The sequence below is a fragment of the Pongo abelii genome, chromosome 22, assembly GCF_028885655.2.
Source record: "Pongo abelii isolate AG06213 chromosome 22, NHGRI_mPonAbe1-v2.0_pri, whole genome shotgun sequence".
Classification (NCBI taxonomy): domain Eukaryota; kingdom Metazoa; phylum Chordata; class Mammalia; order Primates; family Hominidae; genus Pongo; species Pongo abelii.
Genome location: NC_072007.2, coordinates 50,660,379 through 50,686,816, shown reverse-complemented (window position 1 = coordinate 50,686,816; position 26,438 = coordinate 50,660,379). Strand labels below are relative to the sequence as shown.

General features: G+C 36.9%; 1 protein-coding gene across 2 annotated transcripts in view; it reads left to right on the top strand.

Moving 5' to 3' along the window:
* The window catches only part of DSCAM (DS cell adhesion molecule), an 826,557-nt gene that overhangs the window by 502,816 nt on the left and 297,303 nt on the right, over positions 1-26,438 (top strand). For both annotated transcript variants that reach the window (XM_024239402.3, XM_054542559.2), the window contains exons 6-8: positions 352-627; positions 8,873-9,169; positions 9,899-10,174. In XM_024239402.3, the coding sequence (XP_024095170.1) occupies positions 352-627; positions 8,873-9,169; positions 9,899-10,174 (849 nt within the window). The remainder of the gene's footprint in view (positions 1-351; positions 628-8,872; positions 9,170-9,898; positions 10,175-26,438) is intronic.

Sequence of the window (26,438 nt, the reverse complement as noted above, 5' to 3'; positions counted from 1 at the left end):
GAACTGTGTGGGGTATGATTGCAATAATGTGGCTTATAGGAACTGTGGGGTATGATTGCAATAATGTGGCTGATGGGAACTGTATGGGGTATGATTGCAATAATGTGGCTGATAGGATCTGTGTGGGGTATGATTGCAATAATGTGGCTGATAGGAACTGTGTGGAGTATGATTGCAATAATGTGGTTGATAGGAACTGTGTGGAGTATGATTGCAATAATGTGGCTGATAGGAACTGTGTGGAGTATGATTGCGTGTTGCACTTGCTTTGTTGAAAGTCCAGCCTGTTGTTGAAATGCTATCTAGTGATGTTTTTACCTTTTATTCTCTCTCTCTTACTAAAACCTCCAGAGCCACTGAAAGCCACCATCAGTCCCAGGAAGGTTAAAAGCAGCGTGGGTAGCCAAGTTTCCTTGTCCTGCAGCGTGACAGGAACTGAGGACCAGGAACTCTCCTGGTACCGCAATGGTGAAATCCTCAACCCTGGAAAAAATGTGAGGATCACAGGGATCAACCACGAAAACCTTATAATGGATCACATGGTCAAAAGTGACGGGGGCGCATACCAGTGCTTTGTGCGCAAGGACAAGCTGTCCGCTCAAGACTATGTGCAGGTGGTCCTTGAAGGTCAGTGGGCCTCGTTACAGGGTATGGCTGAAAAAGAACCCAAACCCAGAGCACTCAGAAAAGAAGACAGGGCAAAGCAGTGCTGATCGCTCAGTTCTAGGCTCTCTGTCTGTCTCACCAGCTAGTACTCTACCCTAATTTTTCAAGCTAAATCAGGCAAATGGGAGAGAAAGTTCTGACGAAAATAAAATTGTTTCACATTAGAAGTAATGTAAAGTAACATAAATGTGGCCCACTTGTGCATTAGAAGTTATTGCCAAGATTTAAATCTTAGAAGAAACTTGACACTTAACAGTTTTGTTGATCATTCATCCCTAGACCAGGGTCTTTCAAGAATGCCTTGCTTGGGGAATTTTTTTTTTTTTTTTTTTTTTTTTTTTTGAGATGGAGTTTTGCACTTGCTGCCCAGGCTGGAGTGCAGTGGCGCAATCTCAGCTCATCGCAACCTCTGCCTCCCGGGTTTAAGCGATTCTCCTGCCTCAGCCTCCAGAGTAGCTGGGATTACAGGCATGCGCCACCACACCTGGCTAATTTTGTATTTTTAGTAGAGATGGGGTTTTTCCATGTTGGTCAGGCTGGTCTCCAATTTCTGACCAGGTGATCTGCCCGCCTCAGCCCCCCAAAGTGCTGGGATTACAGGCATCTTGGGAAACTATTTTATGTGTTGTAGGATCTTTAGCAGCATTTTTGACTCCTTTCCACTACATGTATGCTAGGAGCACCTTCCTCCAAGTTGTTACAACCAAAAATGTCTCCAGACATTGCCAGGTGTTTGCTGGGTGGGGTGGGGGCAATAGCCTCCAGTGGAGAAGTACAACTTCAGATTGAAAATGCAGAGCAAAATGTCAGTACAGTGGTTGGTGGAATGAAAATATGGCATTTGTTTGGTGCAGTTGTGCCTAGTTCCATCCAAATGTTCACAGATTTAAGTAAATGAAATTTGTGAGGAATTATTTTGTGGTATAATAACAGGTTTTGGATATGTGATACGGTTTGCTTTTTTTAACTGGTTACTGCCTACTAAATCTTAAAGCTTATCAGTCAGCCAGAGAAAGAAGCTATCACAGGCAACATATATTTATCACTACCTGATTGAAGTAGCTTCTATCTGTGTATTTGTGTGTCTTGTTGGAAATTATGTCCTTATATATAATTTAAAATTCATCTGATATCAATTGATTAAAATAATAAAATGATTTTGATATAGCCTAAAGGGAGAACAAATAAAACACACTAATATATGAAAGTAAGTTTAAATATATCTTGATTATAAGACCATATTTCTGTCATTCTTTTTTAATCTTAGCTAATTTTTTAAGAAGTAGCAGGTTTAGCAATGAGATTCCTGTTTTGATTCAATCGTTTCATTGCGGATAGTGAGATTTTTAAAGCAGAGGTGAAATTAGCTGAAGGCATGGTATTCATATTAAATGCCTGACACTGTGTTCCGTATAATAATTAAGTGCAGAAAGTAATCAATTTGTGCAGAACCAGTTTGCTAATGATGGTGCACTCTAGTCTTTACATAGTCACTATTTTTAGATTCTTTGTAGAAAAAGGAGAAATTACCTGTCTAGGCCCAGTTACCTCGGCAACCATTTGGTGCAACTAAGAAAACCTAAAGACCATATTGATAATCCATAATGATGTCAGAAGAGTTCAGGTTATCAGAGTGACAGCAAGAAAGATTTCAAAGACACTCAGGTCTCCCTGGGAAAATAATGTCTGCTTTCATCTCCAAAAGAGCCTGTCACTTGAACTAAAAAGGGGGCCAAGGCGCACCGCCAGCACACTCGTGGATTTATTTGTCTCATGTCAGCTTCCATTCAGGACAAGAAGCTTCACTTTATATTTTTTCTCTTCTGAGAGATGACAGTGCTAATGTAGCAAAGAAAGCAGAAATGGAATTACAAATACATATCTAGTACCTGCTTTAAAAGAGTGTCTGGCTAATTTCCTCTAGAAAACAAAAACACTCCCATTATTCTCACTGAAATAGCGATGGATTAAAGTAAAATTATAAAAATTTGCAATACTGTGAACTAGGACTGAGCATAGATACAATAGAGAATCTGGGAATATTTCCTATGAGCCTATAAAATGGAATTTAATAATTATAAGTTCAGGATAAAACCGTAATACCTGAAAAATGGAATGATTTTAAAAAAGAATAATAAAAGTTTCCAGTTCTGGGAATGGTGAAATAGCATATATCAGACTAACTCCCAAGATGATAAAAACAAGAAACTTTGGGAAAAGCAAAAGTATATATAGACCTTTGAGAGACACCAAAAGCAAATTGGGGAGTGTCCTCTTCCACTGAAGACACATCTGAACTCCAAAAATGGGGAGTGAGAATACAAATGTACAATAAAAAATAATTAGACATATAAAAAACAGGACTCTGCAGCCAAGGACAAAAGACAAAGCAAGCAATAGAAACAAATCATGAGAGGACCCAGATGTTAGAACTGGCAGACAAGGACTTTACAGATGCTATTTTAAAATGTTCAGTAACTTACAAGAAAATATGGACTGAAAGAGTGAACATATGGGAAAGACCAACAGAGAAATTGAAACTGTAGAAAAGAATCCATAGAAATGAAAAAAAATCACCATATTTGCTTTAATACAAGATTAGAGAAGGAAGAAGAAAGTGTCAGTGAACTTGAAGATAAATCTTAGAAAATTATTCAATCTGAAGCATGGAGAGAAAGAAGACTACAAAGAAAATGATTAGAGCTTCAGTGACAAGCAGGACATCATCAGATAACCTGACATACACATATGACTAGAGGCCCAGAAAAATAGGAGATAGGGAATGCAGAAGAAAAAAGTATTCCGAGATAATGACCTTAGTTTTGTCAACTTTGGTATAAAAGTAAGGTTGCAGATCTAAGAAACTCAGCCAACTCCAAAAATAAACACAAAGAAAATTCTATGTCAGTACATCAGAGTTAAGCTGCTGAAAACCAAAGATAAAGAGAAAAACTTAAAAATCTGAGGGAGGAAAAATATTACATAAAGAGGACATTGATAACAAATGGTAGATGATTCATCAGATATTTTGGAGGACAGGAGACAATGGAGCAACATCTTTAAAATGTTGAAAAGAAAAAAACAAAGACACAAGCCCTGCCATCGTAGACTTCTGTAGCAAAAAACCCAACAACAACAGGCTTTAAAAATTAAGGCAAAATAAAGATATTTTCAGTAATAAAAAGGTGGAAGAATATGATGTCAGCAGCCCTGCACATTAATAAATGATAAATGAAGTCATGCCAGATATAGAGAATGGACACTTGTATCTACAGGATACAGATAACATGGAACAGAAATGGAACATAAAATGGAAACATATCTATAAGAACAAATACTGTGAGAAATGGTAAATATATTAGTAAATATTTAGCAAAATTGTGTTTTCTTTTTTAATTTCTTTAAACAATTGATGATTATAACATTATAAAATTACCACACTTGGCCATGTGCTGTGGCTCACACCTGTAATCCCAGCATTTTAGGAAGCTGAGACAGGCGGCTCACTCGAGGTCAGGAGTTTGAGACCAGCCTGGCCAACATGGCAAAATCCTGTCTCTGCTAAAAATACAAAAACTACCCAGGTGTGGTGGCACGTGCCTATAATCCCAACTGCAGACAGAGGCAGGAGAATAGCTGGAACCCAGGAGGTGGAGGTTGCAGTGAGCCGAGATCCTGCTACTGCACTCCAGCCTAGGCGACAGAGTGAGACTCCATCTCTAAAAATAAAATAAAATAAAATAACACTTTTTTATAGAGTTAATATAATAAATAGGTGTAATAACACAAAGGGCAGAATTATTCGTTGCAAGGTTCTTACATTTCACATAAAGTACTGCAATCTTAACTTTTAGTAGACATAATTTAAAACATATACACACACATCGATATACATATAGATGTGTGTGTGTGTGTATAAATCAATTGGAGCTTATCTTGTAATGCAAGATTGGAAGAACATTAAAAATCTAATCCATGTAAGTCACTATATTAATAGAATAAGGGAGCAAATTCAATTGATTATCTCAATATATACAGAAAAAATCATTTGATGAAACTTGCATCCATTCAGCATAAAGAATTTCTAGCAAACTAGAGACTCCAGAGAGCTTCCTTGACCTAATAAGTGGCATCTTCAACAATCTACAGCTAAAATCATACTTACTGGTTAAACACTAAATGTTTTTCATTTAAGATTGAGACCAAATCAAGAATGCCCACATCCACCACTTCTATTCAACATTATACTAGCAGCCCTAGTTAGGCTTGAGTAGAAATAAAATGGATGGAGTTTGGAAAGGAAAAATTTCAGCTGTCTTAATTACAGGCATTGTTGTTTACAAAGAATATGCCAAGAAAACAATAAAGCAATTTCTAAAAGTGAGTTTAAAAAGTCGTTGGATATAAGAATGATATACAAAATGCAATTTTATTTCTATATACTCAGAACAAGCAATTGGAAACTAATATTTTGAAACTTTCATTTACAATAACATAAAACATAAGATAGGAATATATTTTAAACAAATGTGAAAGATTTCAACATACAAAAATACAAAACTCTGCTAATATAAAATTGAAATAACCTAAAAAATTGAAAAGATATACCATATTCAAGGATTAGAAAACTAAATATTCTTAAGTTAACAATTCTCTCTAAAATGATTAATGTGATTTCAAGCAAAACTGGGGCATGGTGGCTTGTGCCTGTAATCCTAGCACTTTGGGAGGCTGAGGCCTTTAGCCCAGGAGTTTGAGGCCAGCCTGGGAAACAGGGCAAAACTTCGTCTCTAAAAAAAAAATGCGTAGTGGTGTGCACCTGTAGTCCCAGCTACTACTTGGGAGATTGTGCCACAACACCAAGGACAACAGAGAGACACTATCTATCTCAAAAAAAAAATGTATATATATATATACACATATACACATACATACTATATGTACCTTTTCAACAAATTAACACTGAAACAACTCAATGTATGGCCAAAAAAATGAGTATTAATCCCTACATCACACTTCATATCCACACAAAATTAAGTTGCTATCCATATAGAATTGAATATAAAGTATAAAGCAACACAGTCTCCAAAAGAAAACAGAATAATTCTTCATGATTTGTGAATAGGTAACGATTTCTTAGGACACAGAAAGCATTAAATGTCAACACAAATACATTATTAAGAAAAGAAAAAGGCAACCACAGACTGGGATAAAATATTTTATACACACACAAGTATATGTGTTACATATATGTTGACAGATATATATAATCTCTATAGGATATCTGACAAATGTGTCAGATCATTATAAGATATCTGACATAGATACTATATATATATTTCCTTGTATATATCTGACATAGATACTATATATATATATTTCCTTGTATATACTATATATATATATTTCCTTGTATTTCAAATACATAAAGATTTAAATTTGTTATATTCCACAACAAACCAAGAACAAAAAGGCAAACATTCTAATATAACAATGGCCAAAGATTTGAGCAGACACTCACTAAAGGAAACACATGGATGGCCAATAGGCACATAAAACACGTGCCTTCCATGGTATTTCTGGGAAAAATATGCAACCTGCATTTAGTCATGAGGAAATATGAGACAAACCCAATTTCAGCAACTGACTACAAAATTCTACAAAATTACTCTTCAAAAATATAAAAGTCAAGAAACACAAAAGAGGCTGAAGAATGTTCCAGATGAAAAGAGGCTGAAATGACATGAAACATAAATAGTGGGTGATATGCACTGCGCTGGAAAAAAACAGTGACGAGGGATATTAGTGGTCAATCGACAGAATTTTGCTGTGGACAGTGCGTTAGATAATAGTACTGTTCCAAAGTTACATCTTCTAATTATATTCTAAGTGTACTCTGATTATGATGAAATATATGCACGTATAAAGCGTGCATACTCTATTATTATGTTTCTTCTAAGCTCAAGCACAGGCAAAACCAGCACATCCTAAGAGGAATCAGAGCAGTGATCTATGTTGGATGTGGATTTATTGAAAGGAGCCCTTAAGGAATTTTGGTAATGGAAATGTTTTGTGTCTTGATGGTTTTGGTGGTTACTCTGGTGTGTATATATTTAGCAAAACTAAGGTATACACTTAAGATCTGTATATTTCACTGTATGTAAAATTTACCTACAAAAAGAGAAGTATAACTGAAGAACACTTTTCTAAATACTTGAGTTTTCAGAGCTTAATGTAAAAATGAGTGAAAAGAAATCTACAGCTAAACACATTTTGCAAAAACCATGGAATTATAAAGGACATGTGAAATAACTCCAGTACTCCTAAGCATTAATGACTGATCATGGACAATGAATAGCAATCATGATGACATCTAACTTCTCTGTAGAATTAAACACTGGATGTGATGAGGCAACGTCTGCAGTGCGTTAAAGACAAAAGCATCAATTTTTCATTTTAATATTTTAAAGTTGTCTTTTTCATCTCTGATAGTAAGAGACAAAATGCTTACAACCCAAGGACACTGCAATATGCTACTTATGAGCATATCTTGGAGGAAACAAACTCCAGGGACTTCTCCAGCCACCTGAAACATGAGCTGGAATGAAGAAGTGAGATTCAGGAATTTGGGAAGGAGTAGGGGGTGGAGGGAAGAGCTGCAGCACAGCCCCCCCACCATGAAGACCCTACATAACTGGCCTCCCTGGCCAAGAACTAGGCCCCAAGGTTCTGGGGGAATGAGTGGCACTTTCCTCCAGGGTGTCTGGTAGTATTAAACATTAACTGTCACCTTTCCCTGATGGAATTGCAAGCTATCCTAAATTTTGCTTGCCTCCTTTCTTTTTGTTTATAATACTTTCCAATTTTCAACAAAAAAGATATTCAACAATGGAGATACATTACTTTTATAATAAAAATTAAAAACTAAAAAAAACTACTCATTCTTGTCTTTCATTGTGGGACAACCCTTTAATTGAACACAAAAATTCTTTTAAAAAACAAAAATGTCCCCTCCAGCAAGGTCTCTTACCAGACTCAGAAATCCTGTGGCATGTGATTGCAATTATGTCAAAATGACCCACTTATGCCTAGAAAAAATATGTCACAGTGTTGATTTGTACGCCTGAGGCTGGCTGACCTATTGGTAACTTTTCTTCTGATTTTCATGCATTTCCTTTAATATGCATGTGTTTCTTTCTATAAATGGAAAAACATATATAAAAGAAACACGCATTTGTAACTATTACTATATAATAAGAGAAAAAAACCATATGGATGATAGAAAAATAATGGAATATGAAAATTTGATCTATGTAAACATACTGAAAATTTCTATGGAGACTTCTCTAAGATTAAGATCCTAGTTTGCCTGCGATAGTTCTGGGTCATGCCTGTTCTCTTGGCATAATTATTAGTCATTTCTGTTTCAGCCTCAGAAGTGTCCCAGGTTGGGTGTTAAATTATATGGCCAGCCTACTTAAGATACTTTTAGAGAGATTTAAAACATTAAGTACCCTACTTAAGCTATCTTTAGAGGTTTTTAATACATGGCATTTAATACAAACTTTATTTAGCTTCTACCCATTCTCAGAGACTTCATGGAAGTTTGCATGCAATTACCATTTGTAATTAAAGTTATTAAAAGAGGATTTCTTATGAGAAAATGATGAAGATGAGGTCATCAATCTCTCAGTAGTTTCCTTTATTCCTGTAAACAATTCCCTAGTGAGAAAACCCCGAATAACTTGAGGAAGTATTAGATTGATGCAAAAGTAATTGCTGTTTTTGCCATTGCTTTTTGCAATCACTTTTGCACCAACCTAACAGATAAAGTGACTGTTTGTGGGGGTGAGTGGGTGTGGATTTTCCCTCTGTTTATAACTTTGTGTGAGGAAACACCAGTTTTAAATTAAGGACTTAGGAGCTGTCATTGTTTAACCTGAACATCTGAGTTGTATTACCATTCCTCTTAAGTCAATCAGGAAATATAGAAACAGTTGATGAAAGCTTGCTAACGCTGTGCTTACCTGTTTTGAAAATAGTGAACTCTTGTTCTGATTAACGTTTTGCTTTATCAATAAAACCAGACCTTTTTGGTAGTGTTTAACAACTACAACATCTACCTCCTAGACATTAAAGACATGTACTTGGAAGTTGTTTAATTATTTGTATGTGCCACTTTCTTCCATAATTTGTTTTCCTGCAGATGGAACTCCCAAAATTATTTCTGCCTTTAGTGAAAAGGTGGTGAGTCCAGCAGAGCCGGTTTCCCTTATGTGCAACGTGAAGGGAACACCTTTGCCCACGATCACGTGGACCCTGGACGACGACCCGATTCTCAAGGGTGGCAGTCACCGCATCAGCCAAATGATCACATCGGAGGGAAATGTGGTCAGCTACCTGAACATCTCCAGCTCCCAGGTCCGGGACGGGGGAGTCTACCGCTGCACTGCCAACAACTCGGCGGGAGTCGTCCTGTACCAGGCTCGAATAAACGTAAGAGGTGCTTGTCAAATCAGCTCCTCAAAAAAACACACATAACTCATTGTAGTGGAGAAGAAGATTTCTGCATGCACCGAGCTGGGTCTTGGAATGCCAGAGCGGATTAACTGTTGCTTCCCATTTCCTACCCTCTCCTTCCTACTCAGGAATGGCACTGACTGGGTTAATGTTGGAAATGGCATTTTGGTTTCTGTAGTCAGCTTGTTCTTTTTTACTCTAGATCTGTTCACCTGATGTTTCCTTTCCTGGTTTATGCTCTGCATGCCCTTTCCCTTCTCCTTCTCTTCGGTTCCACATTCATGGTAAACTTTCATGTACATGGTATTAAACTTACATTCATGCTGCAACGTGGTGTAACCTCCATCGTCGTCCTAGATTTTACAGAGAGAGTTAAACAATTGATCAATCGCTGCCAGTGTTTTCACCAAAAGTGCATGATTGTCCAGTGTAGACTAGTTACTTTCTATTAATTAAATTGCCTTTTATCTTGTAATTTTTAATTCAAAACATTTTCATAGAAGTAGCAGATATTTAACATTTATTCATTTGAATTTCAGAAAAGAGAAACCTTCATTGTAGAAAATGCCACATGCAAAAATATTTGTTTAACTGAAAAAGATGTGCTTACATGAATATAATCTACATTTTTAACTCAAGGAAAGGTGTACCCATTTCCCCACATGAGATGTACCCTTAAATTATTTTCAAGAGTTTCTTTGTGTCTCTCCAGGGCCTGCAAGCATTCGACCAATGAAAAACATCACAGCAATAGCAGGACGGGACACATACATTCACTGTCGTGTGATTGGCTACCCGTATTACTCCATTAAATGGTACAAGAACTCTAACCTGCTTCCTTTCAACCACCGCCAAGTGGCATTTGAGAACAATGGAACTCTTAAACTTTCGGATGTGCAAAAGGAAGTGGACGAGGGGGAGTACACATGCAACGTGTTGGTTCAACCACAACTCTCCACCAGCCAGAGCGTCCACGTGACCGTGAAAGGTAAGGCCTGTTCTCCTGGTTCCAACACAACTCATTCCATAGCCCGACTACTTCCCAGACCAATGATTTGAAGTCGGGTAATCTAAGATCTGCTTATTTAGAGCAGGATAATTGTACAGGCTGAAGAATGACAGGGAACATGAGATGTCTTCTTTACTACAGACTGAATCTTCACAGGAACTTTAGTTGATCTAATTTTCTCTCCAGGTGGAATTTTGGCTTGGTTTTCCAGAGGGCATGTGTTGTTAACATTACAACAGAAAAAAAGGAGCACATCATTGGCTTGGTTATCTAGTCATCTCTCAGATAATTTTTAAATAGATAACTTTCTTTTCCTAAAACCTCCTAAAAGCAAGGTCTCTTAGAACTTAACTGGAAGGGATTTTCTGTATTGGATGAGGATTTCAAACAAATGTCTTATCTTCTGTAGATGAGCAGGTCAAAGCAACAACATAGAAATTATATGTTTAAAGGATGCCACAGAATGTTTTCATCATTAAATTATTCTTTACATCATGACATGGACTGTCACGGAATCTACCTGTCAGGATGATCTTTACAGATCCTGCAATTTGAATTGACTACAATCTCCTTACCAGAAAAAAACAATAAGGTGATCAGACTCATCCAAGGATACACAGCTTTGTAGTGGCAGACCCTCAGAAAGACTCATTTCTTCTGTTCTACAAGTCAGTTTCCTGAGCTGAATATGAAATAAAATTGTTTTAATTATATAAGGAATCTACCTGAGGTAGGTCCTAGGAATAGAACTAATATGTTATAAAACTATTTCTAAAACCTGTGGGTGTTGCTTCTAGCCACATTGAGCTGTCTGTCTGAGCTGTCCAAGTTCTCTCTCCAGGAACCAATAATTGGCTTTTAGTTGCCCTTATTACAAAGTTGCATAGGTTTCCTGTGGTCTTCCCCAACCTTCTTTTCCCACCAACCCTGTGAGTTTTACTTTATTGAGAACACCTACAGACACACAAACATGGAAATAATAATGTGTGTGTATTATTATTATGGGGCATATATATTGCATTGCATTATATATTATAGAATATGTATTGTGCATTGTATATTAGATATGTCTGCACATAATTATAAATCGGTTCTTAATAACCATATATCTTGAGAATTTCCTCAAATCACTAGATATTCTTGGTAAACCAGGCTGGTAATAGCTGCATAAAGGTTCATTTTGTGGTTGTGTTTATTTCTTTAATCCTCATTTACAGAACATCTGCTTCATGCCAGGCACTACTCTAGACACTGAGGAATACAATAATGAAAAAGATCTGCAAGGTCCTTTCCCTCATTGACTCTCTTCTCAGTCAGGAGAGACAAACAATAAACAAATAAAACAAGTGAATAGACCAGAAAACACCTAATGGTACTCCATACTATGCAGAGAATTAAAACATGGCAGTATCTTAATGGTTCATTGCAATAGTCAGATGCCATATCAACACATTTTCTGTACTCTGCCATCTTAAAATTCATTGGTCTGTCATACCCTTGGAAGGAATGTTTTACCCACACATGATTTTGTAACATAAAAAATTGATCATTTGGAAATGATTGGTTCACTGTGTTACGCAGATCTTCCAAATGTTGATACAATTTGTTATACAATATCAAAATATCACAATTACGAACATTACCATGATCTCATCAGAAAGTCTTCAAGTAAACTGTCAAGTTCATGCTGATGGATGCAAGTTTTCTAAAATTGTATTCTTTCTTGAAAGATTCAATTTTATTATTTATAATAAACACCATCAATTGTAATCGTGGGAGTGATGGGCTCATTTCTCTGTAAGAAATTGTTTGACAAATAGAAAAGACTGCATAACCATCGTTTTTAGGTAGCCATTCTTTTAAGAAAGAAATGGAATTCCATGAAAAAAAGCAGCTGGTCGAATTTGCAACTCAAGCAAGCACAGACATACTCTGCTTGAAGATAGCCGTGCTGCTCAGGAGGTAGAGGAAACACTGTGCCTTCTTCCCATTTTATTACACAGGACATAGAACATTAAAAATAACATGAGCTTTAGGGTAAAGATGTAATAAAACTGTTATTTTTCTTGCTTCATCAAGTGTCTGTAAATGAATCTGGCATTTTTAAAAAGCCAACTGAGAGTATGCATTGGTAAACAGTACAATGAATGGTCATCCTGTTAGTGTCCCTGCTGGGATTCATGGTAACGCCCAGCAGTCTCACCCACCATGGCTTTTGCTCCAACAGTGCAAATGTCAACACCATGAGAAAGGCAAACAGCACCTCAGCATTGTCATGAAAACGATTTTCTTCTTACAAATCACCTAAAGTTGTCTCAGGGATCCCTACAGGTCTGTGAGCTAAATTTTGAAAACATCTAATACAGTGCTAAAAATTTAGTTTATTTCTAATGTTTGACCATTACAAATGAGACATCAAATGAACTTCTTTATGCATTGGCCTTTGTCTGATTTTAAGATTATTTCTTTCAAGAAAAATTTCCAGAAGTATGACCACTGGATAAATAGGTATAATACTTTAATGTAATTTTTAGGAGACATAAATTTAAACAAAAGGACTTTGAATCATTAACATTTATTCTTTAAATTTGCCAGATCAGTATAAATCAGTATATTCATCTTAATCCTTTTGAAGTGACAGAAACCAACTCAAACTAGCTTATGGCCAAAAAAATAATTTATTGTCTCTTATAAACAATATATTTATGATTTCAGGAAATAATTCTATTGAATAATTTTTTCTTCAGGAGCTTCTTTTCTTCTAAATACTTATCATATAGTATAAAACTTGTCAGCTCCCTTGCAAGTCCTTGCAAACAAAAGAAGGAAAATATTATTTTATGCAGTATTTTATTGCCTGGAGAGAAATGGCAGTTGTTGGGATTTGGAGCTTGCAAAATTTATCAGAATAGTCAGGAAAAGCTGAATTGAAAAAGTGAGACTTTGAGCAAAGATGTGAAGGGGTTCAAGACAGCTCATGGATACCTGGGGGAGGGACATCCTAGGTAAAGGGAAGAGATAGAATTGCAAGGTCTAGAGTTTGCCTGGCAAGCTTGAGGAATAACAGAGAGGCTGCTGTGGCGGGAGCCAAGTGAACAAGAAAACACTAAGAGGCCTTGAGTCAGAAGGAGCAAAACCTTTTCATGGGGGACTTACTAGATCAGGACTTCGGTTTTCAGGACATGGGGTTTTCTGCTGAGTGAGATGGGGACTTTATTGGATGACTTTAAACAGAAAAGTCACATGGCCAGACTAAGGTTTTAAAAGGATGCTTTTAGCCAGGCATGGTGGGACGAGCCTGTAGTCCCAGCTACTCCAGAGGCTGAGACAGGAGAATACTTCGAGTCTAGTAGTTTGAGGTTGTGGTGCACTATATTTGCACCTGTGAATAGACACTGCACTCCAGCCTGGGCAACATAGTGACAGCCCATCTCTAAAAAAGAATAAGAAGGATGCATCTGATTCCTGTGCTGAGAATGGTCTATTCGGGGAAAGGGCGCAAGTAGAATGATCTGTTGGAAAGTGAATCCAGGTGAGAGATGGTGGTGGCTTGGACCAGGGGAGAGCAGAGGAGGTGATGGGTAGAAGACAGACTCCGGATCTGTTTCGAAGGTCTATTCAATCGGTTTTCCTAGTGGTTGGATACAGGTGTGAGGAAAATAAAGACATGAAGGATCAGGTCAGGCTTCTGGCCTGAGTATCAGGAAGAATGGCATTGCTTTCTACTGAGTCAGCAGAAGATGCAGTGGAGCGGTTTGAGGAAGGCGATTAGGAGTCTAGTTATCGATGTGTTGAGGTGGAAATACACACTAAACAAAGAAGTGGATGCTGTCAGTAGGAAATTAGATATGGGAGAGTAGAGTTCAGGAATCCAGGCTGCAGATCTGGTGACATCAGTGAATAGATGATGTTCAACACCAAGGCCTGAACAGGACCCTCAGGGGACTTTGTGCACCACACCGCAGACATTAACTTCATATGGACAGGCTTCCCCAGCCCCCAGTCAGGCTCACATTAGAACCTTTCACCAAATATCTGAAAATAAAGTCTGACAAAAATTCAAAAAAGGACTGTTTGAAATGTAAGTTTATCTATTTTTAGATTTCCCAGATTGGCACAGATCCATGTATTGACTATGACCCCATTGGTTGCAAGGTGCAAGAACCCAAATTACCTTTGCTTAAGCAGCCAGGTGCAGAGGCTCCCTGCTGTAATCCCAGCTACTTGGGAGGCCTAGGTGTGATGTGGTACGCAACTGTAGTTCCAGCTACTCCGGAGACTCAGGCAGAAGAATGACTTGAGGCCAGGAGTGCGAGACTGCGGTGAACTACTTCCAAAACACAGTGACAGTTATACACCGTTCACGATCTTAGCCTTTACTCGGAACTTAGAAGGGTCTTAAATCAAATGACTTCTGAACATTTAAATTTACATTTTAAAAAGTTTTAATCTCAGCACTTTGGGAGACCGAGGCAGGAGGATCACTTGAGGCCAGGAGTTTGAGATCAGCCTGGCCAACATGGCAAAACCTGGTCTCTACTAAAAATACAAAAATTAGCCAGGCATGGTGGCACACACCTGTAATTCTAGCTACTCAGGTGGCCGAGGAGGGAGGATGGCTTGAACCCAGGAGGTGGAGTTTGCAGTGAGCCAAGATAGCACCACTGCACTCCATCCTGGGTGACAGGGCAAGACTCTGTCTCAATCAGTCGATCGATCGATCAATAAAATGTTTTTAAATGAAATATTAATATATAAATTAAATTATACTCCAGTGGTCAGGATTGTAGTTTATCAAGGCTTTTTAAAAATTAACAACCTTTACTATTTTCAGTTACCGAGTATTAGGGGAGGGAGAAAAATCAGCTAAATTTTAGGAAAAGACTTAGAATTTTGGCTTTCCCTGTGGGTTAGGATTGAAAGAGACTTTCTTATTTTGTTCATATAAATGCGGCTCCACTACCTTTCCTGGGAGACCACACAGTGAATATTTCACCCAGCTAATTTTGGAAGAGCAAACCTGAAGCCTTAAAAATCGGCTTCCTTGGGAAGTGGAAGTGGCCCACTTGATCCCAGCAATAATGCTGCCAACAGGGAAACCAAATTATTGTTATCCTGTCTCCAGGAGGTTCATTTTAAATACTGGATATAGCGGAAAGTGTGTGCATATGTGTTTAGATGATATTTGGAAACAATACTATTTTTTCATCATGTCTTTTTCTGGCAATAATCATAACCTTTTGCTTATTTTAGCGCATATGCCTACAATTTTTTTTCAATTTCAAAGATTGATATAAATAATATGCTTATTATTGATGGTGGTTGAAGCTTAAGCAGTTCTGAAATATATGTAACTATCCAGAAGTGCAAGTTTGCTGCCTTCAAACATATAGGCAGAAGTAAAAGTCAAAGTCCCTTCTTTCACTTCATTTCAACTTAACAAGCAGTTTTATATTTAACATATTTTCAAGCTTTGTCTTTCCCGTTTTAGGTGCCACATTGAACTTGAACGGTGCGTAATTGAGTGTTCTAATTGCTGGGGATCAACACTGCCAGGAAAGTTAATTGGCTGCTGGATAAAAATGTCACCTTCTATTTATATTTATATAAAACTGTATAGTTTACAAAACACTTTCATCTGTGTCACCTTAAATAATACAGTGACTCTGTAAAGTAGATAAAGCATAATCAGGGAAAGAATAGAAGAGAGATGAGGCTGCGCACAGTCATCCAGTAATACATTCAAGACTCAAACGCAGGTGTTTTGATTCCAACACAGGCCATGGTGAATAATTCGTGTTGCAGTGGGAAGTCAGAGTAGGAATGGGGAGAAATGAATACAAAGAACCCAGGAATAAAGCTATTTAAAAAGTCAAGACAGACAACATGTTAAAATGTAGGGCAAAAGATATTGAGGGCCTAATTTAAGAGAGATAGAATTTGTTAAATTGGAGAGACGAAAAGGAGAGAATGGATTTGGTGAAAGAGGGCAGGTCAGAACGAGAAATGACTCCAGAAGCTCTTGCTTGGGAGATGGAGAGGCTGAGAGGAGTGATGTGGCACCTGAGTGGCTTGGCGAAAGCCTTTGAATGGTGGGGTTGGTCTGAAGTGCCTGTGGATCACCATTCTGGCTTCAGACCATGGGGATTTAAAAAAAAAAAAAAATAGACAGGAAAGCGGACTGAAATTCGTAGAGAAAGATAGTTAAAATTACAGGTAAATAAACGTCTAAGAAGCACCAAGCTTTCAGAGTCATACTTTATGAGGATTTTTAAAAGTTAATGTTTGCCAACAGTGAGATGAAATGGCCATGCTAGGAATGCAGAGAACAACAGAAACATTCGCTTTTACATATTTCATTCCATTTCTATATCTGTGGCAATTTCCCATTTTAATGTACCACAATTTTTTTTACCATGTCCTCCTTCAAATTGAAGGGAGAATTAGATGTCACTGCCAGGGTTTCCAGCTCTTGTGTTGGTGGTACTTTGTGTACCGTAGCCCAACAGGGACACTGTTCTGCACATTTTGATGTTAAAATCCTGCTTCCATGCAGCTTTTTGTCCTATGCTGTGTCTCGTCTGTCACCGTAATGTCTTGCTGTATTGCTGTTGGTGCAAGTGGGGAAATGAATGCTGAGTTAAAAATAACGCTGTGAGTGTGTCTGCTCACCTTCCACTCAAGGTGAGCGGCCAGGGATGCTGTCTTCTAATGACATCATTCTTCAAAGGCTGAGAACAAATGTCATCTCGCCTAGGTGGAGGGACAGCTTTGTGCACAGAAACAGCCTTGGCAGTTTCCCCACTCCCGCTTTCAGACATTTGCTCATTAGCTGTTCCAACCTTGGCACTATCAACTTCCACTGAATTCCAAACCCAACTCTGTTGGCAAGGAAAGGTCTTTCATTCTTAATCTCTCACTTTCTTCCACTTTCTTGTACTATCTCTCTAGATACTGGAGTTACTTGCAATATTGTGTATGGAAAGGACAGCATTTTGAGGTTATTTTTCCATTTTAGTTCCTCATTAAAGTGGAGCAATGGTTAACTTAAGCTCCAGTTTGCTGGGGTCTTTTGTGTATGGCCATACACTGCAGTCATCCACATATTTTCATATTTATTTTTCAACAATGACTTGGGAATTGCAGAGCTTCTATTATGAATAATACAGGAGAAATATAGACCTGGGGAAAAATAGAAGGGTAATGTATTACATGTATAATCCTTTTATGTTAATTTATTATTTAAAATGAGAATCTATACTCTCTTTTTAATTTAATACCCTAATGTGAGAAAAGAAAGCTAATGAAGTGGGAACTTTTACTGTCCTCCCTTTTTAAATGACGCAAGAAAGCACTCATGTTTCAATGTACTTAAATGGATGCATTGACTCATCTACCCTGGGGGTTTATGCCGTCAAGGGTCTGCAGAAGACAGGTAGGATATCAAAATTGGGTGCAGGACTCAGCTTCTATGGTTTCCTTCAGACAGGTTTGTCCTAGAGGTAGAATGACTTAAGACACCTTTCTTTAAAATATGGCATTTTATTAAGTGTTTTATAAGCAATATCTCAAATTACTTTACCCTAATTAGAGGGAAAAAAAGACTATGTGTAAGATTGGTTTCAGTATCAAAGAATGCTATATATATATGTATAATATATAATTTATTACATATAAATATATGCATATCATAAATATATAATTTATTATATATAAATATATGCATATAATAAATATATTTTGATATTTATTATATAAATATATGCATAAATATAGTTTATTGCATATATTACATTACATATTGATTTTAAATGTATATACATGATTTTTTACATTGTAAATAAAATAATATGTATTTACATTTTAAATAAAATGATATGTATTTCCTGTGTATAGTATAATGTTTTGAAATATATATCCATTGTGGAATGACTAAATCTGATCAAATAACATATAGGTTGTCTCACACAGTTATCATGTTTGTAGTGAGAACACTTTACATTCACTGTCAACATTTTTCAAGAATACAATAAATTATTAGCTACAGTCACCATGTTGTACAATAGATCTCTTGGACTTTTCCTCCTGAAATTTTGTGTCCTTTGACACACATCTCCCCAGTAACTCCAGCCCTTGGGAACCACCATTCTCCTTTCTACTTCTATAAGATCAACCTTTTTAGATTGCGTATATGAGTTAGATGATGTGGTATTTGCCTTTATATGCCTGGCTTATTTCACTTAATATAATGTTCTCCAGGTTCATCCATATTGTCACAAACGACTGCAGTTCACTCTTTCTCAAGGTTGAATAGTCTTAAGGCTGAAGGTCCTTATTTTATTTTTTATTTTTATTAATTATTTATTTATTTATTTATTTTGAGACGGAGTCTCACTCTGTTGCCAGGCTGGAGTGCAGTGGCACGATCTCGGCTCACTGCATCCTCTGCCTCCTGGGTTCAAGTGATTCTCCTGCCTCAGCCTCCCAAGTAGCTGGGACTACAGGCATGCACCACTACGCCCAGCTAATTTTTGTATTTTTAGTAGGGACGAGGTTTCACCGTATTGACCAGGATGGTCTCAATCTCTTGACCTCGTGATCTGCCTGCCTCGGCCTCCCAAAGTGCAGGGATTACAGTTGTTTTATTTTAACTTGTCCCTTTTTTTGGCAAGCATTGTGTATGTATACCATATATTTTTTAATCCATTCATCTACTGGTGACCATTTAGCCACTTGAATCCGTATCTTGGCTATTGTAAACAATGCCACAATGAACATGGAACTGTAGACATCTCTTCAACATACTGGTTTCATATCCTTTTCATGTATACCCAGTAATGGGATTACTAGAAAATATGGTGGTTCTATTTTTAATGTTTTGAGGAACCTCCATACTATTTTCTATAGTGAGTATAATAACTTGCATTCCTATCAATACAGTACAAAGCTTCTCTTTTCTCCACATGCTCACCGATGCTTGTTTTTTTCATGTTTTTTATGATAGCCATTCTAACATCTGTGAGATGATACCTCATTTTGGTTTTAGTTTGCATTTCCCTGATAACTAGTGATGTTGAGCATTTTTTATATACCTGTTAGCCATTTGTATGTCTTCTTTTGAGAAATGTTTATTCAGGTTCATTGCCCATTTTTTAATATTCATTGAATTTGCCTATTTTCAAATCAGGTTGTTTTCTTGCTATTGCATTGTTTGAATCCTTTATATATTTTGGATAGTAACCTTTTATCAGATGTATGGTTTGCAAATATATTCTCTCCTTCTATATATAGGTTGTCACTTCATTCACTCTGGTGATTGATTCCTTTGCTGTGCAAAAATTTTTTTAGTTTGATGTAATCCCATTGTTCTATTTTTGCGTTTGTTGTCCGTGCTTTTGGGGTAATAACCAAAAGTCATTGCCCAGAGCAATGTTAGGAGATTTTCCCCTATGTTTTCTCCTAGTAGTGTCATAGTTTAGGCCCTTCCATTTAAGTCTTTAATCCAGTTTGAGTTTAATTGTGTATATGGCATTAGAGACTCCATAAATTAGAGATAATGATCTAATTCCATTTTTCTGCTTGTGGATATCTAGTTTTCCCAACACCATTTACTGAAAAGACCCCATTGTGTGTTCTTGGCTCCTTTGTTAAAAATCAATTTGCTGTAAATGTGTGGATTTACCATTCTGGTCCATTGGTCTATGATTTTATGGAAGTATGATGCTGTTTGGTTATTATAGCTCAGTAGTATATTTTGAAGTCATGTGGTGTGATGCCTCTAGCTTTGTTCTTTTTCCTCAAGATTGCTTTGGCTATTCTGGCTCTTTTTTGGTTCTATGTGAATTTTAGGATTTTTTTTTCTATTTCTGTGAAAAATGTCATTGGTATTTTGGTAGAAAGTACGTTAACTCTGTAGATCACTTCAGGTAAGATGAGCATTTTAACAATATGAATTCTTTTAATCCATGAACACAAGTTATATTTCCATTTATTTCTGTCTTTCTCAACTTCTTTCATCAATGTTTTATACTTTTCACTGTAGAGATCTTTCACCTCCTTGGTTAATTTATTCCTAAGTATTTTAGTTTTTGTAGCTATTGTAAATGAGATTGTTTTCTTTAATTTTTTTCAGATAGTTCGCTATTAGTGTATACAAACACTACTGATTTTTGCCTTGTAGCTTTATCATATGATTATTTCAATAGGTGTAGAAAAATGCTTGACAAAATTTAACATCCTTTCATGGTAAATATTCTCAACAATTTAGATACAGAAGGAATGTTCCTCAACATAATAAAGGCCATACATGACAAACCTACAGCTAACATTGTACTCAATGGAGAGAAGTTGGAAGCTTTTCCTTTAAGATTCTGAACAAAAGAAAAAAAGATGCACACTCTTGCCACTTCCATTCAACATGGCACTGGAAGTCTCAGCCAAAGCAATTAGGCAAGAGAAAGAAATACAAGGCATTCAGATAATTCAGATTGGAAAGGAAGAAATTAACTTGTTTGCAAATGACATGACCATATATATAGAAAACCCTAAGATACCACCAAAAAGGATTAGAAGTAACAAACCAATTCAGTAAAGTTGCAGGATACAAAATCAATAGATAAGAATACAATTCTTTTATTTAGTTAAAATTGCAAGATAAATTATGTTTTATAATACTTGTTGCACTTGCTAAACATGGGAAACTTAGAGGAGAGAATTATGTAGAGATAAGAAAGGAAAAAGAATGCCAAGCAAATTACTAACACTTTTGCTGCCTAATTCATAATTAATCTGCAAATACACACACATGTATGTGCACACACACACAGGGAAAAACTCTTTGGTAGTGCTAAAAATAATGCCATGATAATGACATTTTAAGTCAGAAATAACAACTCTCAATTATTCAGAACCGTGCAGTAGGATCTTTTATATGCATTGACTCAAAACGCATGTAAATTGTTTAAATATATAAATTCAATAAAATTGTGTACTTCATACACATATATAACATATTTATATGCATTATATTTTAAATCTAAAGATATATAAATATACAACACAAATATAAATATACATATATTTATATATGTATATTATATATAAGTACATATATGTATATTATATATAAGTACATATATATGTATATTATATATAAGTACATATATGTATATTATATATAAGTACATATATATGTACTTATAAGTAAGCACATATGCACATATATATGTGCTTACAGATATATAAATGCATGATACAATTATAGACCCTTAGAATCTTAGGGCTATAAATCAACTTGAAGTTCATCTAGACCAGCCTCCCATGTGATATTCAACATGCCCCTGGACTGTACCCCACATTTTTCTAGACTCTTCCTGCACGGTCTGTGCAGTGGTTCACTAAGCTCTCAGCCCTTTCTGTTTCTATATGGCTGTGATTGTCAGACAGTTCTTCATCTGTTTGACATACATACAAATAGAGATATATGCAAATATGCCTTCTCTAGCTCTTCTCTTCTTTCTGGTTCAAATATTCCCTCTAGAGCAACACTAAATATTTCCCCATTTCTCCACATAAAGCTCCCAAACGTGCAAAAGAGTAAGCTTTGTCTTCCTGGCTAACTATCTCTAGCATCCCCATTTGTTTAAATACTTTGTATGCAACAGATTTCAGCAGCTCCTTTCCTTTGAAGGACACACTGATGTGTCTATTTTATCTCAATGAAACATAGCCCTCTGGGCATTTTCTAATGAATAAAAGAAGGGAATGAGAGTGCCACCTCTGTCCTGAAGACAAGACCTCCTAGTTGCAGCCCATGTCCCACTGTTGAGTCATGGTTTGGGACTCATGAACAAAAATCCCAATGGTGAATTTTGTTTTTGTTTTGTCAACTTTTGGCTGACACCACACCATTATCATCTGTCCATGCAAGATCCTTATTTTGTTTTATTTTAACTTGTCCCCTCTTTTTTTCAACCATCCACCAGTTCTGGTATCGTTTGTCCCTGTCTCATAGGCACAGACTTATGTGTACTTAATATATTTATTTTAAATTCATTTTCTAGCATCCCTATTTAGATATACATGTAAATATATACAAAAACAGCACAAAAGTGAATGCTTAGGTTGCCCCCCTCCCAGCCCTTTGACTCTGTACAAATACTACCATGGGTATCTTATAAATGTGTCCATGTGTAGTATTAATATTACTAGAGGGCCAGTAGTAGAATTGTTAGGGCATAGAATTTAACTTCACTAATAATTGCATAGCCACTCTCCAAAATTCCTATATCAGTTTACTTTACCACCAGCTATGCGTTAGAGGTTCCCGTTCCCCGCATCCTGGTACCTGTGTTTCTATTTGTGACAAAGCTGATTGAGGTAAAGGAGCTCTTTGTTTTAATTTGTTTTCTTTTCATTACTACTGTGCTTGAATGTCTTTTTATACTCTCAGGAGATGTCTGAGGATTTCATCTATGCATTTTCTTTGTCCGTTTGCTATCACTCGTGCTACTTCTTCCTGCTTTGCTGTAGTTCTTTAGTATAAATATGAATCTCTTATTACTTAGAAATGATTGTGAATATCTTTTCCAAGGCTGTCTTTTGTCTCTTAACTTTGCCTTTGTCTTCATTTGGACCTTGTTTAAGAAATTTATGAGCTCATGAAGATGCGTTTTTTTTCTGTATTTGTTCTATGTCTATATTTTTACTGTTTGCATTTAGGCCTTCAACCCATACTGAGCTTCACAGATATAGTAAAGTTGGGATCCAATTTATTTTCTATTTATATTGAGTTAGTTATCCCAATATTTATTACGTGACCCATGTTTTCTTCTCCTCTCCATCTACCAAGATACCATGATGGTGCTGTCAGAGGCAGTCTTAGTTCTGTGAAATATATTGCCTACCTTTTTATACCTTTGTCCCACTGTAACATATTTCAGCACTTTACTTAAAAAAAGCCTCTTCAAGTCAGTAATTATTAATAACCAAACTTCTAAAGAGCTATGACCTTTTCCAAGCCAAAGTCATGAAAAATACTTCTCAAGCAAATAATCTGCTGTTACTAACAATCCTTGTAAAGAAACTAATTGGAAAAATAAGGCAAGTTTTAAAATGAACACCAGTGATTTTATGAATCTTGTTTACTTCTGTTATTAAGCCTAGTTGTCTTCACCTCTGGTTGGGGTCACATGGCTTTGCTTCCATCAGAAGTCCATATACACAAAAATAAAATAATTGTACCTCATCTAGATGACACTTTTCTCTAATTAAATAAGTAAAACATGAGATATGTTTCATTTTCTTGATGCTATGATGATTCAAATGGCTTTTCTTTTCATATTAAAGATGCAGAAAAGTAACTCAGTTGTATTACAGTCTTCTGTATGAAGGTATTATTGCTCTCAACCAGGGGAAACATAACCTGTCATCCTCCTCAAACCATGGTGACTCTAATTGTTTACATATAGAAATTGTCATGAGTTTTTAAGTTCTTGGTCATTTTAATCTTTTAAAGAAACTATTTCAACATAATATGATTATGGCTTTACAATACACTCCATAAAAATAACTTTAAAGAGACGTTTCATATGATTGAAGACTAAAATGACCCCAAGAAATCATCCAGTTCTTTCCACCACATTCCCCTTCAAGCATCTGGTTGACAATATTGCAGGGCATCCATTTTTCTTGAAAGTGCATTGGAAGGAGACACTGCCATGCTTCTCAGAGCTTGTTTTACTCTTTCACACCCCCAAATTTCAAGTAGTTTATTTTTTCCGTTTATTGTATCCAACTTGCATCTTTCATTTTTCTCTTTATTATGATTCTACTTCATGCCTTGGGATGTCTTTTTCTTGTTCCTAAAACATTTTAATTATTTTTTTTTCCTCCCATGGACTTAGTTGATAATTTTAAACAATTTTTGGGAAAAAAGTTGTTTGCCTTCGTTTTATTTCGTTTCTCTCTCTTTTTCTTTTCTTTTCTTTTCTTTCTTTTTTTTTTTTTTTTTTTTTTTTTTGAGACAGAGTTTCACTCTTGTTGCCCAGGCTGGAGTGTAATGGCACGATATCAGCTCACTGCAACCTCTGCTTCCTGGGTCCAAGCAACTCTCCCACCTCAACCTCCCAAGTAACTGGGATTACAGGAGTGAGCCACCATGCCCAGCTAATTTTTGTATTTTTATCAGAGATGGGGTTTCACTATGTTGGCCAGGCTGGCCTCGAACTCCTGACCTCAGATGATCCGCCCACCTCAGCCTCCCAAAGTGCTGGGATTACAGGCGTGAGCCACTGCGTCCAGCCCCCTTACTCCATTGTTATATTTATGACTCTACCTCTTTTCACAGTCTAGCAGTCTAAAATAAGCATCCTATAGAAGAACTACTTTGTTTAAAATCATTGTAGAAAAGTTAGCTACTATTATCCCTGATATATTCCAATTATTAGAGAGAAAAACTGAATTTTTGTTCAGAACACTAGCTAAAGTTGGGCCAGCTGAATAAGCAAAAACAACAAAACAAACACAGCATATTTTTTTTAAGTTAGTGAGCAACAATTTTAAAATTAACCTTTTAAACGTTTTCCCTTGCTGCTTGTTTTTTTCTTCTTCTATCTTTTCCTTATTCTGAGGGAAAATAACAAGATACTTTTCATCATGTATAGAGGGGTATATTTGAAAGAGAACTGAGCACTAATTCTCTTCTAGTCCCAGTCCCAGATGGGTTAAAGTAATGTGAATGGATGGTTGAAGTATATGGAGGCAGTGTCACACACAGACCTGGTTTTGTTATTAATGGTGCATGCATTTTTGCTGTAGATGAAACAAACTGTTGTGGTTGGGTTTTTCAGGAAGCTGACTCTGAGATGGATGCTAGTGTGCAGGGTATTTATCAAGGAGTGCCTTATGATCAACACCCGAGGAGGGAAGGACAGGAAGAAAGACTGGGCAAAGAAAGAGTGAGCTGGGATGCAGGCCAATGACAGTGAGCTCTGGAGTAAGAACAGTCCTTCAGGGTTGTCCTGAGTTTGGGCAGAATTGCTCCTCAATCAATCACTGGATTAAGGATACTCCAAAAAGAGCCTGTCCTTGGGAGAAGTGGGTCTCTGCAGCTGAGACAATCTCCGAGGTGGCCAATAACTTGCAGATAACATCACCCCCTGAATTGGTGGTAACATGTCCTTTTTTGAAAGGAATCTGGTCAGTGCAACTCCTCCCACTTACATAGATGTCAAATGGCTATACATGTGCATCTTAAACACCTTTTCCTAAACACATTTTTTCATTCAATTGTGCCCACTGGCCGGGCGTGGTGGCTCACGCCTGTAATCCCAGCACTTTGGGAGGCAGAGGCGGGTAAATCAACTGAGGTCAGGAGTTTGAGACCAGCTTGGCTAACATGGTGAAACCCTGTCTCTACCAAAAATACAAAAATTAGCCAGGTGTAGTGGCAGGCACCTGTAGCACCAGCTACTCGGGAGTCTGAGGCAGGAGAATTGCTTGAACCCGGGAGGCAGAGGTTGCCATGAGCCGAGATCATGCCACTGCACTCCAGCCTGGGCAACAAGATAGGAAGCAAGAATCTGTCTTAAAAAAAAAAAAAAAATTGCTCCCGCTTTCTATAATGACATGAGTCCAATATTTCAAATTAGAAATGAGAAATATTACAGTGTACCATAGTGTATTGTGTTGTAGTTCATAGCTCAATTGGACCTTTGTCATCAGAAAAAGTTTCAACTCAAAAAATCTCTTTAGTTTTGTGAGTCCTAAGATGTTTTTTAAAAATTTATTCAGGTAATACTTGTGCATCTGCTGTTAATGAGATCAAGTAATAATAGGATGGTCACTGCCAGCAAGGTGTTGGGGTCTGTGGGAGAACCCACAGACAAATGATGGCAACACACGGCAGGAAGCAGCAAATGTCCTGGGCGAGGGGCAGCAGAGGGTCCGAAACAGCAGCCATGACACCTGGCGCAGGAGAACAGCAGGGAGACAAAGAAGAGAAACGCGGACATCAACACAATACCATCAGAGAAATATGCAGTATGTGTTTTAGGAGCAGAGGAAGTGGACATTTATCTAATTCTGGGCATAGGGTAGGCTGAGAAGTCTTGAGGAGCCAAAAAAGAATGTCCAAGAAAAGCTGAGTTGAATCTCAAAAGGGTCTAGAGCCTGAAACGGTTTCCAAAAGCAGAAACAATTGAGTGTAGTTTTGCCATTATAAGATGATCAGAGTGAGAATGGG